General features: G+C 36.3%; 1 protein-coding gene across 2 annotated transcripts; it reads right to left on the bottom strand.

Moving 5' to 3' along the window:
* Positions 1-1,246: 1,246 nt before the first annotated feature.
* On the bottom strand, positions 1,247-18,213 carry CCP110 (centriolar coiled-coil protein 110). Of its 2 annotated transcripts, XM_026858987.1 has the most exons (14): positions 17,720-18,213; positions 16,254-16,382; positions 13,178-14,822; positions 12,115-12,239; positions 11,787-11,970; positions 10,954-11,093; positions 10,462-10,578; positions 10,095-10,196; positions 9,692-9,808; positions 9,116-9,195; positions 8,453-8,515; positions 7,439-7,498; positions 6,796-6,878; positions 1,247-2,530 (listed from the first exon to the last, which is right to left on the bottom strand). In XM_026858987.1, exons 1-14 carry the CDS (start codon positions 17,864-17,866, stop codon positions 2,478-2,480), a joined length of 3,045 nt encoding a protein of 1,014 aa, XP_026714788.1. In that variant the 5' UTR covers positions 17,867-18,213; the 3' UTR covers positions 1,247-2,477. The 2 variants fall into 2 exon arrangements, with proteins under 2 accessions (XP_026714788.1, XP_026714789.1); XM_026858988.1 differs by lacking the exon at positions 6,796-6,878.
* Positions 18,214-18,560: the final 347 nt, after the last annotated feature.

Below are 18,560 nucleotides of genomic sequence, written 5' to 3'. Positions count from 1 at the left end.
CCTTTTTTCTTTTTTTTTTTTTGGAGTGTTGTGTAAAATACTCCACGGGCGTAACGCCACAGCCACGACTTTCCATGGACGAGTACGAAGTGCCGTGCGGTGGGAGGTGAAGTGCCTGGCACCACAGGGTTTCCCTTTTCCTAATTGTACATCGAGTGATTTTTCAACTCGGAAAAAGAAAAGAAATGCAGTTCATTTTAAAGATTTTAAGTTTATCGTGCAGTACGCTTTAAGTAAAAAGCAAGACTGGTGAACATGAAATAAAAGTACAAAAATAAATAACACTTTTATGATATTACAATTCCACACAAAATAAAAAGATAAAATTAAATCTGTATAAATACAAAACATCAAGTACAAAACCAAATTCTGGCACTTGTCAAAGGCCTCGTGAAAGTTAAAAAAAGCTTGTGCTACAATGTTTTATTACACATAGTAGAAGCATGCTTAATGTAAAAGGTTTAGAAGTGAAACCTAAACAGAAGGTAAGCATTTTTACTAACGGTTAATCTACTTTTATATCAACACAGTGCCTATGCTATTAATAAATGCAGCACATAAAACATCCTTTAAAAACATCAATCTTTAGCATTGATACATCAACAGAACATTTTGTCACCTCTGACACAGGTTACTCGTCATGGTAAATTTTTCCCCTCTCAAGATGCTTTCCACTCCTCAAAAAGTTGGGAACCAAAACAGCTTTGATGCCTACTGGGTGAGTGGGAAGCTTGCCTCAGGCATTTTCTGTATTACATCTTAAATTTTAAAGAACCATAGCATTTGTATGAAGGAGGCAGGTCCTCCACGGGTGTCAACACCTAAATTTATACCATTAGGAGAGTCCCACCACAAGCTTTCAAATAAACACCACTGTAAAGAGCCACTCAGCAGCGTCATTCTTCAAAGTGTTTAGGCAGCATTTTTGACATTTTCCAATATACAATCTGGGTAAGTTACTGCATGGTATAAAAACATTTGTTTTGAACCATATCACTAGCTAAAGAGGACACACTAGGTGGTAGACAAAATCCACAACCAGGGCTGCAAGCAAGCCAATTCCCTCCTCATCAGCACCCATGAACTCTCCTCATCCCACCATTAATGTTCCTCTTTCGTGCTGATTATTTAACACAATGAAATTTCCGCTCAGTCTTTTTTCTTTTATATGCAGGTCAACACATTCCAAAGCCTCCAAAGTCAGGGTGTTGCATTGCATCAATACTGGGAAAGCAACAAAATATTCTCTCTTTCACATTCTGGTAGTGAGTTCTCTACTACTACTGTTACAGACCAAAACAGTAAGCCCCGCAAAGACTTAGTCAAGCTTTTCTCTGTTAGGACTTTGAATCTTAACATCGTGTTCATTAAAAGACAGAAGTTACAGACTTCTGCTCCCCTCAAGTTGAAGGATAAGGACTTCATCAGGATGAAGACCAAGGCAAAATATAAGCATGATCTTTTAATGTTAGATTTTCATCAAGATAAGCGTGTGTTTGTTGGGATTTGGTAGAGATTTTTGCCCCTCCCTCCCAAATTCAACATTTCAGTACAAGGGCCTGTTAGGTCACAGTAGAAGAGAAACTGTTTAGAAAGACTGTGACTGTCATCAACAAAACATATATCAGATATCTGAACTATTATTACGGGCAAGCATTTGTAAGTCTGAAAGGGTAAAACAATTAAAACCTTGCCTTCTGAAATTTTTGTAGAACATACATTTCTCTTCATCTTGGCCAAAAGTAGTTTCCATTTAAAAAAAAAAATGCAGTAAGCAGCAAGAAAAAAAAAATCCTAGGTATAAATGAGAAGTTTCGGTATAGTCATTGAAAGTATCTTTGTGCACCCAGCAGTTAATCTGGATCCATGTCTGTCCAACTCAGCAGAAATGCAAAACATTTAGGCCATTAATTTTAAGTTGAGGTAATCTCATTCATAGAGAAAGTACATCCAAAAAGGCTGCTGACAAGTTCACTGATGTAAGACCTGTTTTGTTTGAACTAATTCTAATTTTTTTTTCTTTCTTAACTGCTTTAACTTTAAGGTATGAAGCTAAAAATGTATCACATGACTTATTTATGGTGTCAGTCTGTCACATCCTAACTGTCACACAGTCATACACAGAAAATGCACTTTTCAGTAATGGAAAAAGCATATGTCCGACAAGAATTAGAGTGTGAAAAAATTACAAAGTAACTTACTGTTGCCCTATGGTGATCTTTAAACAAACAAGATTATGAATCATGTACACAGTAGTATGAATATATAACAACATTCAACATGCGATTTTTACACAAGTATTAGAGCTTCATAGCCCTTTATTACTTCAGTATGACTGTATTAATGTGTCATTGTCTGGAAATGACAAAGTATGTTTATCATTTCTAAATATAGATATAGGAGATACAATATTTGAACTAGTGCTAAGAATGCCATCATTAGAAAACAGCCATTTTATCCCAGTGAGTGTTGTCGTCTTAAATTGTCACAACATTTGGCTTCTTTCTTTGGGTTCTTCCTGCAGATGCTCCTAAAAATGAAGTAAAAACATTACCATTTTACAATCAGTACTGGTTTTTATAACAGGATTATCCAACAAAAAATAGCCAGAAAAGTTTAGGACCATTTTTTTTTTCAAGCAGTATTATATATTCACTGGCTACTTTCAAAATTAGTTTTCATAACGTTACTCAAAAAATGTCTTACAAAACTACCTATAGGTTTGAAAGTAGCAATATTTTATAGTATTTACTTCCTCAGTAACTATTTAATGTTCTTTTCTGCTACTTCAAAACATCTACAATTCCCAAATTTTTCAAAGTTGTCACATCACCAGGACAAAGATTAAATGACTGATAAGTTTAACTACCCCATGTACTACTTTCAAACAATCAATCAAAAAAACACAAGTCGAATATTTAAGATAACTCTTTCCTTTTCCCTAGCTGCCACATTAATAAACCAAGAGACAGCTGTAGGTTTCTGTATGTCCATATACACAACCAGAATTAAAAGTGTGGCATGAATAAGATCATCAGGCAGAACCCTTATAAAAAGAAAGCTGCTCAATTATGAAAATAATAATAAATAACAGCATCTCTCCACATGGAACAAATATAGTACATATATATATATATATATTTAGGCAGCCATATTCTACCAAGGGTAGCACAAGTATCTTCCAGTAATAAGGCTTTAGCACTGCAGGCTGCTAAAAGTAGCACAACTTAGCATTCATTAGGTTCAGGCAGTTATCAAGAGTGTCCAGCAATGTGAGCAAACATTTACCACATGGTGCAGAGCAGTGGAAATGGAAGACAGCCATGGAAGATAAATAATTACCAGGCAATTAAATGAATGTGACAAAGTGCCAGTCCTTTTCAGGCTCTTCAGTTACTCCGTGTCAGAGTTGCAGTGGTTACTTACAGGTGTCCAAGGGCTACATTCAGCACAGTGCAAAGCAGCTTTGGGAATGCCCAGAGACCTTACCACAGCAGGATCCCTCACATCTGAACACTGTTTCCCACTACACAAAAAGGCATTCTCGCTGGCCCAACACTCCAGTGCTGTACTCTTCAGCTCACCTGTGATCTCGTAGGACAAACAACCAGGCTGACAAGCATGAGGCTTTATTAGTGACTTAACACTACCTCTTAACTCTCCCCAAGTGCACTCCAAGTTATATAAAACTTTCACAGAATAGGACAGTATAGGGAAGTGTAAAAAACCCCAGCAATCTAGACTAAGGAACTGAAGAAGCCAGATTTTATTAAAAACAGTTACAGTCCTTCTGAATACAATCATCAACCAATCTTTTCCAGTGGCAAGGGAAGCAATTACGTGAGGCCTCTCTCCCATGACATACACCTGACCTGCTTGCTGTTCACTTACAGCACGTCTGACATGTTGAGTGCTGGCCTGAACAGCAGCACCCTCCACACACCATCTCACACGGGCAGCCTGCTCCCTGCTCAGCCTGCACAGGCACGCGGGAAGGACCACGCTTGGCCGAGTGCTGCTGCCACCCAAATACTCTGTATGCCTCATGCCCCAGATTTCTTTTCCACAACACTTACTCAGACTGGGCAGAAACAAAGGAAATGAATAGGTTTAGCTGTAGCAGCAGCCTGATCTCAATCACCTTATTTCAAACACAATCAGACCATACTGAATGCTCTGCCTGGCACAGCTTGTAGGCCATTGACTAAGCATCTTGGTCCTATATAAAATAATTTTTAAAACCCCAGACAAACAAATAAGACTCCTTACACATTTATTAGTTTGTGCTTTTCTCTTTAGTGTAGAAATTTTGATTGAAGAAGTACAAAACAGCAAAGACTAAATTTAGGATCTCCAGTTGATTCCTAAACAAAATGCCTTCTTGCCAGAAAAAAACAACAATCAATTGGAGAGGTACTAAAGCTACAACGCACTTTGCAGATATAATTTAAAACAACAATCAGAAGAATGGAAAAAAAAAAAAGTTGGATGAGTAAGTTATTGTTTTCTTCTAAGGATTTGTCTCATGTCTAATTTGAATGTATTTATAATAGCTCTGTTCTACTCCTCCTCCTTCCCCTTTGCTCTTTAATAAGCACAATTTATTTGGGAGTCAGGGAAGAATGAAGACATTAAATAAAAATATTATGGGTTAGGAGTACATCAGACTGGTATAGTTGCAGCTATAAATACATCTCTCTCTGTTGACTAGACCAAGCTATTCACATTTTATCCATATATAAAGCAAACCATGTTTTATTTAAATGTATTAATCTTAAGCTTTTTTCATTATCACAAAATTATGCAGATTATTTCTTTCATGCCAAATGCTCCCCATCTAATAATTTCAGAACACATTTCTATTCATTTAGTACAAGTAGTCTCACCTATTTATAAAGGAGCATACGGAAGTATTGATATTACCTCATGGGAAAAGACATGATGCCCAAACACCAAATGAGGTTATGTCATGCAACCAAAACTAGGCAGTATACAATTGGTTATAGACACATCTGCTTTAAATTCCGAGAAGGCTACTATAGAAGGCATTAAATAGCTTTCCAGATATTCAACAAATAGCAATAAGGAAAGGCAAAGAGAAATTTAGGGATGTATCCCAAAGGATGTTTTCATCGCCAAGTATTAACTGCCACAACTTTGATAATTATGACTAAGATAAATTCAGGGACTTAGCAGAGCCGCACACACTGTTAACACAGAAGAGTGAGAAAGAACATGTTAATTGGATGTCTGATGCCAAACGCAGATGTAACAAACACTGTGGATCATTATGAGCTGAGCATGAATTACAGGAGACTGGGGATGGCATCCAAATCTCCAATCAGTAATAAACACTACTACTCTCTTATAACCTCTGTAATACCGTAACTCACAGAGGTCTTGATAGCTTTGTTGTCCCTGTTCTTCAGTACTCTCATTTACTAATACCAGGCACATTTCTGCAAACTTGCAGATGAAAACTTGCCTTAATGGCTACTTCTGGTTGCTATGATTACATTGTTTACTTTGTTTTCTTCTTTATATTTCAGAGAGATTATTTACTACTTTTACTACTTTTTCTGTAGTGTCACTGAGTGCAACTGAACAACTGCCTTGCTCCACTTTGGTCGTGACAGCACTGCCACAAGAATTGGCAACAGAACAATAAATGAAAAACTTTGGTTGTAAACTCATAGTTTGCTTTTTTTTTCCCTTTTTTTTTCCCTCTCCAGTCTGAAATGTTAAATAACTTTACTATATGTCCTTCTATGGCCACTTCTCTTGGCTTCACAAAGTACTATGAAAAGACCAAACACCACATTTAAACATTGCACACTCTGCACTAAAGCTTGCAGATACTCCCTGCCAGCATTGCTCCAGGGGTGTAATAAATGAGAGTTTTCTTTATAGGAAAGGTTTGATACTTAATACATAAAGATAATTCAGATCACTATGGAAAACAGTTGAAATCCTACTACATTACAGATTTGGTTTACTGAGTCCAAAATTCCCCAATTTTTATACTTGTGGAACTCCCCTTTGAGAACAAAGTGCAATTAAGATTTTAAACAGTTTTAAAACATATAAACCATTTAAATTTATATAAGAAAATAAATTAAGGTCTGTCACTTAAATTTAATATCTGATTTAAAAAATAGAAATTGTGTAAGATGTTTTAGTGTTTTATTCTCTTCATGCCTGAACAGGCTGAAAACTGAGAGATTTGGCATTACTATCAAACCTAATAAAACATAACCAGTCAGTAATCTGTATATATAAGTATAGGAATATGCCACTTTTAATATTGGATTATTAAGACTCAAACTTTCTGTAAAATGCTACAGTAATATATATAATTTTAGGACTGTATGATGACTGAACACCCACTGATAAGTCTGACACTGTCCTTCCTGTCCTTTCAATAGGCTTTGTGTTGAAGACAAGTTACATGTGTGTACAGAACTAAGAATCAAATGACATTAAGATGCTAACCCAAGTCTATTTTGACTACTATTAGCTTCTCAGCAGTTACAGTAAATATATCTGGCAAGGTTTTTTATGACTGGGCATCCAGTGAGTGAAAGCAAATGAGCTGTGCAGTGCATTCTACATACTACGTTTACAGAATTTGAAAGTGGATGGTTAAGTTACCAGCGCATGTTTGTTTAAAGAGATAGGTTAAAGACATAGCAAAGCAGGTGCACAAGAAAAGGAAAACAATATATCGCCCATTTCCTTTTTCTAGATGCTAGTAACTTATTTGCTATAAGATCCAAGCACCAATTTTCTACACACCTGAAACAGCCTTGTTAGACACTCTGCTCTCTGAGGCCTTCTTTCTATTTTGCTCAACCCCCTTCATTGAGGTCTTAGGGGTTCTAATTAAATATAAAAAAGTTAATAAGTCACTTGCAACAAAGTTGAAAGGCTGTATCCAAAAATATAAAGACACTAACAAACTCTGGCATGAAAACATTTTTACAGTTTCCCACAGAGCCTCCTCCTGAGTATAATTCCTATTGATATTATTATGGCTTACGTAGATACATTAAATAGGAGAACATCTCCCCATGAACAGATTTTTAAAACTCTATTCAAAAAATTGATTCAGTTCAGACACTGTGGCATTACAGTCTACAAATAAAAATATAGATATTTCATTAAGTGGAAGCAAAGCTTCATGGAATGAATGTTACAAATAGAAATGTTGGAACACAGTGTAAATGGAGACAATACACAAGAGGATGAGAACACTAAATATTTTCTTGCAGTATAAGGTAAAACAAAGCTTCATTACACTCAAATTACTGTGAAAAGTAATTATTTTTACTTTGAACAATAGTTGCACCATTATGTGTAAGTATTATTCAAAAATCACTGTGCTCTTGCACTTTGCATTTACTTTCATCTTTAGACTATAATCAAGCTGTGCCCTTACCCTTGTCTGTAAAGCAGTCTATGAACCGGGGCATTCTGTCCTTGATTCGGTTGAAGAACGCTGTTAAAACACAAACTTCTAGTGAAAAAAGTGCTTTTTCCCACTTTAAAAAAAAAAAAAAAATCTCATAAGGAATATGGAATTATGCATCACGTTTCACAGAACAAATTTCAGAAAAGCTAACAGGTTCTGTAATGCAGATGACAAACAGGCAAAATCGGCAGGAATTAAAATTCCAGAACAGGATTACTACTTCTGCTATTTAAAACAAAGAAACAAAAAAGCACTCAGATAAAACTCCCTCAATAGAGCCTTCTGTTCCTAGTCATTGATAAGAACATACAGGAAAAAAAAGGATTGAATCACTTAAAGTAGTCATTGAAGATTGAACTACATTAGTAGACAGCATGTCCTCAAAGCTTTTGGGTGAGCATGAGATAAAAACTCTTTTTAAGGGATGCCAGGTGTCTGACTTTTTATACTAGAAAATGGTGCAGACAGGCCTCTTATGAGTAGGGCTGCTGTCTTCCTGAACAGCAAGTACCGAACACTGAAATTTCTGTTATCTAAACTATCACAAAATCTAGAAGCAAGAACTTTTCCTCACAAGTGAAAGCCACTTCTTTTCTGACAGGTTTCTAAAGATAAGCATATCAATGATTACACTGCAAAGTAAAGGGTATTAAGAAAAGTAATGTCAAACTGAATCCTGAAATAGCAATAGTCTATCTCAGAGAAAAACCTTGAACCTGAGCATACAGATTTAAGGCCATAAATAAGTAATTTCTGAAGATAAAATTTCAGAACTGACTCTGACGAAAATAAGCCTTTTCTAACTTCTAATGAGCTAATAAACCCCTTTCTCAGAGAGTGCTAAATCAGATTTCATTCCTGTCCGTCATAACAGTGGCAGGAATTGAGCTGACTAAGGGCAAATGAGCAATGCAGATAAAAGAACCTATCATTATAAGACAGTTACTTAAAAGCATCCTAATACAATTAATCTTCACTCACCGGCTTTCAGGAGTTTTCTGTTTTATAATTATTTTTTTACTTGGCATTCCCATTTCTGAAGCCCTGGAGAAACAAAAGTATTGAAACATATTTAAATGATAAAATCATCATCTATGTCTTCAACAGAAACAGTAAGAGAAAACCTACAACAGGATCTACAAGTCTACACGTAATACTGCCAGCAGTACTACAGATTATCGCTTTTTAGTCATAAGCAAGTGTAACACAACTGTTCAGTCCACTGTGTTGCAGGATAATGCCCACTACCATCCCCCCAAAAAACTTCCAGAGATACTCTACCAAGTATCTCTCTATTGGTAGGCACTTTAGAAAGACTGAGAAAATAACTGGGAGCACTTTTTACAATTTACAAAATCAACCATAAACTAAGCGCTCACTGCTGGAATACAGCATAAATGTACTACTTAAGAACAAACATTTTTCTCTCATACAAACAAGACATCTCTTAAAAGTAAGAGTGAGCTACTATTAGTAAGACACCACACACCTGAAGACAGTTTTTTTATTCATTTTTCCTAGGAGATATATTAGTCAGCAAAGAAGCTGATACCCCAAAAACTTCTTTTCATTATTTCCAATGCCTCCTACTCATCCTCTTGCACCCCGCCCACCATCACCACACAAAGGGAGAACTGCACATACTTCATGTACTTTTTCCTGTCCAGAGACTTCTGTGTAGCTGTTGAAAGTGTCACTCTCTCCCTTGGGCTCTTAACTTTATCCTAAAAAGGCAAAAGAAACAAGAATAACACTAGTTACTGCTATTACTGAGCTTAACCCTGTCTGACCTGCCCCTACTTAAGGAAATAAAATTTAAATACAACCCAAACAACAAAACCAACAGTGTTTTCAGTACTAAGTTCACATTGAGACTAAATTCAAGGTTTTTTTTCTTTTTTTTAAATTAAAGGCTCTTCCTTATACTATCAGATATAAAAGGGTTGTGTACCAAAACAAATTTTTGTTAAGGACTTTTTATTACTTTCACCATGTTTTTCATTCTAATTTTTATGCATCTACACATTAAAAGTTTCAACATAATAATCTCCTACTGTACTGACCTCTTTTTTTTTTTTAATTTGAAGCTACATACAGAAGAATAATTAAACAATTTAGATTTTTAAAACTTTTTACTGGGTGAAAAGGAATCTCTTAAAAGCAAAATGATTCAGTACTTAAAGTCTTAAAACAGTTTACATTCTCTTAAATATAACACACCATTTGCCTGAGCATCTTCTCTTTACGAACTTCACGATCATGACGCAGAATATTCATTCTTTCTGATGCCTCCATTGCAAAAAAGATGTCATGGATGTCATACAGAGCAGCTCGCAGCTGGAAAGAATAATAAAATTTTAATAAAATATTCAGTCAAATTAGCATTCCCATGGTTTTGATCATCAAGCTCTTCTTACTTCCAATCTAAACTAAACACTTGAAAAGATAATTTTGAAATCTCTCTTAATGTGTCAGCACAAAAATGTAATCTTCTCTTCATGGCCATAGTTTAATTTTTTTACTTTAAAACAAAGTCACTGTGAAGGTTTTAGGTATTTATACTTCAAAAGCAGAATATCTAAGAAAGACAAAAAAAAAAAAAAAAAGGTTTGAAATGGGTTACCTGAGCCATTACTCTTTCATGAAGAGATGCATCTTGTGCTGAAACACTTCCTCTTTTTAATGGGGCTTCAGACTGAAAATTTTTTATGAATTCCATAGTATCCTGGGGAAGACAGGAAAATAAGATTAAGCACTGAGCACAATCCTTCATAACAAAGCAATCGTTACAAACTGTATGCATAGGACATCTATTCTTGGTTGACTTGGACCTTATGACACTGAGCAATGCAACACACAAACATGCTCACATGACAGACATTCCCAAACTCTTCTGAAAGCAAAAAATGCATGATTTCATCTGTCAATTGAAGGTAGGAATAAAAACAAATAGGAAGAGAAGCTGCATAATATAAAAATGTTGATCGTACTTTTACAGTTTGCTTAAGATGTTTCAGTTTTTCTGTCTGCAGGAGTCTACGAGTGAGAAACCCCTTTGCCACCGCAGTGATCTTATCAAACTTCATTTGTATCTCTGGACTGAAAACCTTAAAAGAAAAGAAGCATTTTCTAAACATTTGATTAAAAAAAGCAAGAATTATGAATTATTTCTCAAATAACATCAATCATGTGACATAAGTTTTCAAGTAAGAAACAGCTGTTGTTAAAGGTTTTGTCCAGGCCAGAAGTATCCACCATAATATTAACTTAGCAGAAGCAATATGTTGTTATGTGATTATTTAGCGCATATGTGCAATGAGAAAAATTTCCTATATAGTTCCCTCATGTAACTGAAGTCATTATAAGAAGGGATACTAAACTTCGCTGTGAGATTTATTGCTGCACAGCTATTACAAAGTTACCAGTGTCTTAAAGAAACCAGAAAGCTTTATAAGCTATAAATAAATCTTTTTTTTCCTTACCTGAGTCCACCTAGTTTTGATCCTGTTACTTGGCCTAGATACTGAGGTTTTTATAACTCCAGTTCCTGACGGTCCCCAGAGAAAGAATGAAGTTTCACTTGTTGAAGCAAAGGTATTAGGTGTTGCAGTATGAGCAAAACCTGCATGCAAAGCAGAATGTGAAGTTCACCACACACTTTTGTCCCTAAAGTAATGACTCTGTGTGCATATACACTCAGTTCAGAGGTAGCAGCTTTGTTTACAAGGTCACTTATAGGCAAGAAGCAATCTGCATATTTCTGATTCATTTCATAGCAAAATTTGCTAAACAGAAGTCAAACCAAAACGTTTCATAATGTTCTGGAACAGGGGAGAGGTGTTCCATCAGCTACAGCTGTATGTCCTTGCAGTCAAGAGCCCTTGGCAGAGCCTCTTTAATCCTCCTACACAAAGGAGAACTCCTGGCCCACTGCTGTGCCGCTACCTGGCATGAGGATGAACCTTCTGTGACACGATGCAAACCCACATCCTCATCCTTCATCAGATGAGGTTATTCTTAGCTTGTTTTCCTCGAATATACCCTATAACAATTATATAACAAATGCAATACATGGAACAGTACAAGGGTGACTGAAACTGTGCTGAATGCCAGCTAGACAAAGATGCAACACAGGCTTTGTTGTACATATGCTGTCAACAGCTGAAGGCAGCAGCTGTCTGCATATCCTGACCAGCAAGTGCCTTGGGGCAGGAACACTTCATTTATCAATACAGTGGGGCAGCTGGTCCGGTCAAACACTGGAGAGCAAAACATATCACATCATTTAATCTATGTTCTACCCTCTCAGTTTTACCGATGCTGGTAGAGTTTGTGTTCTGGACCGTCTCCAGCTGAGACTGCACACTTTCCAGCAAGCCACTTTCACTTTTTTTCCTCCACTCCAACTCCATCCTACTGTTAATATTCACTTTGGAAATTTCTATTTCAGTTGTAGCAACCTTCTTTCCTTTCAACTTTCTCTCCTGCTCTTCCAGTTCCTACAAAAGAAAGAATCAACTATGAGATTTATTTTTCTAATTCTGCAAAGCAACAGAATATACATTTTAAAACCAACTACTTCCTGACAAACTGCAATACAACACACATGCCCTTTGCTTAGAATTTTTCCTGTTCTACCTTACCTTCTGTAATTTCTCCTGTTCTCTCTCTTGTTCAGCTATCAGAATCGACAGTTGCTGTGCATGCTGCTCTTCAAGTCTCTTCCTCATTTCTTCAAAGGCCAACATTTTAGTTTTTAAAATATCTTCTGAGAAGATACATTACAAAGAATCAAGTATTAAATAATTTCTGTATGATCTTTGCCACAAACATACATGCTTTTAACAGGAGTAATTTGCATCACCAGTAAAAAGATGCTACATATCTTTGATATCAGGTTTCCACTATGTATCACGAAGAACCTCATCAGTTACTACTGTCCTTCAAAATATTTGCATGTTCGTATCTGTGGGATAAGCACGTGAATGGAACAGCAGTAACACCAACTGAGCCTACATTAAAATACGGAAGGACACAAAAAAATCTAGCTCTAAGAGTAGTATATCCACACTTGCTTGAGTGAATTAAAATTATTTATGCCACTTCAACTTGATTTGGTAGAGGCACATAAAGATGTAACACAGCCTGGAATTCAAAGAAAATACCTATATAGTGATTTGCAACCCATTAAAAGGTATTTTCTTTTAATTTACAGACTATCTTTTCTTTTAGTAGTCTTATTGAGACCTCATGGAATTAGACACAATTTTCTTAGTAAAACTAAGTTCCAATTTCTACATTCAAATGGGAAATTAATATTTGTGCTGTCAAATGATATCTTTGAGCATAAATACATAACTCACAAAACTGATACATGGTTTAGGTGATGTTTCCACATAAACTGTTTAATCAAGTATTTGTTACAAATAACTAAGACTTCTGACTCCAAGAGACTCCTAAGACCACAATTTCTCCATTCTGTAGCAGTTAAAAACAGCTCAAGTAGCAACCTGAATTTTAGAATTTGTCATTAATTAAAAATTAGAGGAATGAGGTTACTGAAAAAAGATAATTTACACTCAATAAAATTTCAGGCTTTTGATATATGTACATACTTAGAAACAACAATGACTAATGATCATTGGGTTCTTTTCTAAAAGATTTATAAACTGAGAAGTAAGTTTTCTACTACAGGAAATCTTTTACCTTTTGCCATACTGTCAGGCGCTGTATTCTTGGTAATGTAAATGGATCCCACAGGATATTTCTGTTCTTGCAACCACTGCTTCTCTTGTTCTTCCATTCCAGCTGTTAGAGCACAGGGACCGTTTTCTTTTTGGCAGTTGTCAGTGTCTAAATCAAGTCTACGTTTTACCTTTTCAAAACTATTTTCTAGAAGCTGCTCTTTTGCTGGGGAAACACTTGGAGTGTCCATCTGCTGTCGCACATTCTTCGTCTGCATTAGGAGTGGGGATGGATTTTCTACATCGTAAGACTTATTGAGTTCTACTGGAGAATTACATTTAGTATTTTCTAGCAAACTTGATGGTTTTGTTTCATTCACAGCTAGGAGCTTCTGTGATACCGTAGACTGACTGATGGCAAAAGGCTCATTCAATTTTGGAGCTACAATATTAGTACTAGTCTCTACTTTATACGGCCCTCTGCTGTCCATCACTACCTGTCCTTCCACTGTAGCCGACAACGTTCCTTTGCTTTCGAAGTGCCCAAAGGAATGGCGATTCGGTTTGCCAACCCCCAAACCATCACAAGGGCCTGAAGAATTCCTGTTGACACCAGGAACTCTGCTAGGACAAACCATAGTGAAGTCCACCATGAACTTTGGCACTGATTCAGAAACGTTATTTTTATCAGCAATATCTTGCATGATTAAATCCATCGCTCTACCCTTGCCTTTAGGACTTAACTCGTAAGCATTCACAGGGTTATTTATAACGATGTGGCCCATTGATAAAGGTCTTGGGCGCCTTCGGTGCATTTTAGGGCTCATGCTCGGCTCTGGGCTTGGCAATTTGGCGTAAGAGCCTGTGAGGCTCCTGACAATGCTACTGTCACGATCAAACATAGAAGTCTTTTTAAATTCTTCATCCGAATCCGAATCCACCAGTGGGGGTGTTCCAACTCTCATAGGTATGTCCACTTTAGAAAAACTGGATAAAGTTGACACACTTGTGTTATTGGTGTGAGTAGAAGCACCTTGGAGAAGGGTGTTTGATTTATTAAGACTGGGCTTATCAAGCATCAGAGCGGTGCAACTTCTGCCTGTAAACTTTACTCTTTCTTTCACAGAGTCAGTTGTTTTAACGCCATCATTCTCTTTATCTGAATGACTTTCACTCATACTTCTCTTTGAATTACTTTTTGAGCTACGTTTGGTTTGCTCCTTCTCTATATACTCCCTAGATTTCTTCATCAGGTTCTGAAGACTCATTACATACGGGTCTTGGACTTCCTCATCTGACAGTGGCCCTCCTAGTCCCTCCTGCTTTTGCAAAGCCTGTGACACAAGCCTATGATGCACGTTGTCAGGAGACGTAGCCCTTGGACAAGGTACATCTTTTGAGAAGTGACCCTCACTTTGCTTTGAAAGAACATTTTCTTCTGCTGCTTTAACTACTTCAGTCACATTTGATGTCACCTGCCCAGTAGTATCTGCTGGATTAACTTCTGGTGTCTTTTCAAGCTCCGTGGGACCATGCCTTTCAGGAGAACATGCCAAATTGACATCCGACAGAGCTGTGAAGTCAGTTGAAGCTTTTGAATCGGATTCAGAACAAGTATTCTCAGTCTCCCATGCGTTCACATCACTCACACTAGCTCCTTTCCTGATCTGCAAATAAAAATTGTAAAAAGTCATGTATTTTCAGTGAAATCTCCTCAGATTTCCAGATTCCTCCAAGCTTCACCTGAATTAAAAAGAATGCTAGTACCTTAAAACCAGTAAAAATTTTCAGTTCAACTGTTACCAATTTCCTACAAATTACTTACAATACAGAGCTCTTAGGAATGAGAGATTATTGAAATTAAAATATAAGTTTGAATAATGGTACACTCAGCATTTTCACATACTTAGTATCTGAATGAAAAGCCTTTTCTTCATAAGGTAATCTAGATATATTCAAATAATTTTATGGCTCCAAATTATCCTGCAAGATTCCTCTTAAAATATGAAAATGTTTACATTAAATAAGAAATTTAATTGAAAAATTTCAGCATGAAATATAGTGATCTATAGACAACTAAGAACAAATCAACGAAACTCTTAATAAAAATAGTGGAACTATAAAATTATTTGTTTATTTCTTTACTAATCCAAAGACAATTAAATACAAGTTTTCATTTGTTCAGTACTTGGAAAACCAACTTTATTTAAGTGAGAATTAAATGCTTCTTCCAGCCAGCATCTGTTTAAAAGGATTTTCACAGTAAAATTATCTTATAGGTTATCCTATGTGTTGCAACTCGGTTACCAAGGGGACACTTTTTTTGGGGAAAAAAAAAAGGCTAACATTTTTGCATTGAATATATGTTCCTGGTCTGCTCTTCAAATTCCAAGCTAGACAACTGTTGCCATCTACACTCCAGTAAACAATGCAAACTAATAGGTTTTGTCTGCCACCTTAGTAACTCAACAAATTCAATACTAACTGTACTTGTTTAAGCAACAGGTTAATTTAAACACTGTATTACAACTGTTTTAAAGACAAATAATACCACTTGATTGTATTTAATACTCTTTTCAATTTAAATCTCTACTAAATTCCTCATTGAAGCAGCAAAGAAAACAAAATAATTGCAGTAAAATTATAAAGCACACACAGAATTACAAGTTATTGTGAAGGTGATTTTAATTCTGTAATTGTAAGGTCGAATATAGATTATTTTCTGATTAAACTATAAGTTCGCAAATAAAGCAAGCTCTAAAACCAGGCATTGTGTTCATTTGTTTTTATAATCCAGTTGTTTCAAAACACAGTTACAAAAGCAACAGTCAGTCATCTGGTGTGGTCTGTCTTTTGCATATACCAAAATAAGCCAGGAAAAGCAAGTCCTGTGCATTACAATGAACATAGATATTATCACTAAATTACCAATTATCAAGTCATGTAGCATGAAATACCAGCCAACACTGGTTCTAGAGAGCTAACTGCTATTAATTTCATGTTTATATTGGTGAACAATTAAACCTCAGCACTTTCTTAAAATGTCTATAAGCAGAAGTTTTCTGTAATGCTGTAAGGAGGCTTTGGACTAACACTACCTGAACATTTTCTAGAATCTCCTGTACACAATTCAACAAAACTCTTTTCCGGGAGTTCTGTTTCCAGGTCTCTAGGTCCAGCGCTTTCTGTTTATATTGCTGTATTTCCTTTTTCTTTTCAAGGCTAAGCTGCAAAACAGAGTGTAAGAAACATGGTTTATATCACTAAATGCACATTTCAATACAGAATTACAGAAATAAATTAGAAGAAAAACAAATGAACAAAACAACAGAAGAATAACAATCACCTAAGTTGAGACTTTGTGCACACTTTAAACACCAGCTTCTTTTTAACCAGTTATACTTTTTTAATGGAAGATCTTGCACAAAATGCCTTCTTGGCACACATGCAAATGAACATGAATTTAAAAGATCATTTATAAAAAATTTGCATGAACATTACATGTTACAGTACGGACTCCAAATGACACAGGACTCAGACCACAAGACAGGTCTTTCCAAGTCCTCTATGGAGACGGGAGGTTTGGGCATCCTGGGCAGCCCTCCGTGACCCATCTTCCTACCCATACTCAAACTATTAAGCTCTATGAAGGACTAGTTTGCACTTGCCCTCTTGAAACAGAGATGAATTTCACAACAAGACAGAAATGTATGCAAGCAGTCTTCTGGATCCTTTCAGCAATCAGAACCTGAAAACCTTCCGAGTTACTACTTAAGAATATGCAGTTTGGATAAAAGTGAAAACTAGATCTACAAACCCACATCTACAAAAATGAGTTTCACAGAGTTCTACAAAATTAGTCTCGTCAAATTATGCATTTCTTCCACAAAACCTTAAAATATCCACCCATTTGTAAATGAAAAATATTAGAATATACAATTTAGTCTCCAACGTATATTTGTATCATGATTCTTGGACATTGTTCTTAGAGAGTGTCTCCATTCATAATTCCCATCACTGAAACAAGGAAGTCAGCTGCATTATTGCATAAACTACCAACAGTCTTCTGCTTGGCTCTGTTTGCATTAAACATAGAATGACTTAACATAACTGATGAGCCTGTGAAATACATGAGAGGAAGCTGCAAATGCATGCAAAATTCACTTAAAAGCTTTTTAACGATCTCAGTATTGCCTGCTTGGACTTCTTTTCTGACACTTAAACTTGCATGTTGAATATTTGGAATGTCAATATGATTTTACATGGTTAAGACCAGCAATAACGTTAACCTATTTAATACCACAAATAATTTTACTCCCCTTGTGAAGATAACATTTCAGGAAATTAAATCTAATGTAGTCTATGTGGAAAAAAAGTACATTTTACCCCTTTACTTTGTAAAATTAAGGCTAGGAATGCTTAGAGTACACTAAGCAGCAGGCCAGATGATGCTTCACACAAAGCTGTACCTTCAGTAGAATCATCACATGTGGACATCAAAGCTAGTGCCAATAGCAGTTAGCACACCAGGAAAGAAAAGGAAAGAAAGAAAAAAAAGTCTTACCAGAGGGGAAAGCACAGGAACTCCATGGAATTGAATGAGGGAGATAGTTTTGTGCTGAACAGTGAAAGAGGTTTCTCTTTTTATTGCCTCTTCTTGGATTCTGGAAAGATGTTTCTTACAGAATATTTCATAGTCCTCCATCTTCATGTTAACAGAGCTGCAAAGAATAATAATGTTACTCTCCCACGTATTTCCAAGACCATGAAGAGAAAACACCACAACTAATTCTATATCACTGTATTCCAGGAAACAAATTATACATTAGAAAACTGAGCTAAGTTTCTCTTTTTTCTATCATTAACAAAAGCTGCAAAGCTGGCTTCATTTCCCATATAAAAATAAAATCTACATATATGAGTCAAAAAAAGATGATCACAGGTGCACTGAGAAGAAAGCAAGCATTGAGATAAGATTTACAAAACTACACATGCTACAGATAGCCAACAATTTCCGTCAAAGACTTAACCTTCAAGGTCTCCCGTGATTATCATATAGATCCTATTGACGGGGAAAAAAAAAATGCAGCCAAATTAAAAAAAAATAATAATTAAGCTGACATTAAAGCTAGACCAGCCTTTATATTCAAGGGTCTGAGAGATTTTGTGTCCCACTCCCATAAGCCTCCTCCTCGATACATCCCTCTATGAACAGACGCCAATACTTCCACCAAAAAAACAACCACCTTAGAGCCTAGTTTCCGTAAAAGAGCCTACATATCCCACCCGAGTCAAAATTCAGAGCCAAGCACCACCTGCCAAGGCCTGCCAAGGCTTTTGTTCCCCTCGCACACCCCTTCGGCTGGTTCCTGCCTTCCTCCCGCCCGCGCCGAACCCCCCCCGGC

The sequence above is a fragment of the Athene cunicularia genome, assembly GCF_003259725.1.
Source record: "Athene cunicularia isolate RWA chromosome 14 unlocalized genomic scaffold, athCun1 chr14_part1, whole genome shotgun sequence".
NCBI classification, from domain to species: Eukaryota; Metazoa; Chordata; class Aves; order Strigiformes; family Strigidae; genus Athene; species Athene cunicularia.
Note: the sequence above shows the minus strand (reverse complement) of the source record. Positions and strands in the feature narration are given on the sequence as shown.

Excerpts from the sequence above, each read along its gene's own strand:
- CCP110 (XM_026858987.1), bottom strand. The coding sequence starts at position 17,866 with ATGAAGATGGAGGACTATGAAATATTCTGTAAGAAACATCTTTCCAGA. Across the intron at positions 8,516-9,115 it reads GACAGGAAAAAGTACATGAA|GGCTTCAGAAATGGGAATGC; the intron begins GTATGTGCAGTT and ends TTGTTTCTCCAG. Across the intron at positions 6,879-7,438 it reads AGACTGCTTTACAGACAAGG|AACCCCTAAGACCTCAATGA; the intron begins GTAAGGGCACAG and ends ATATTTAATTAG.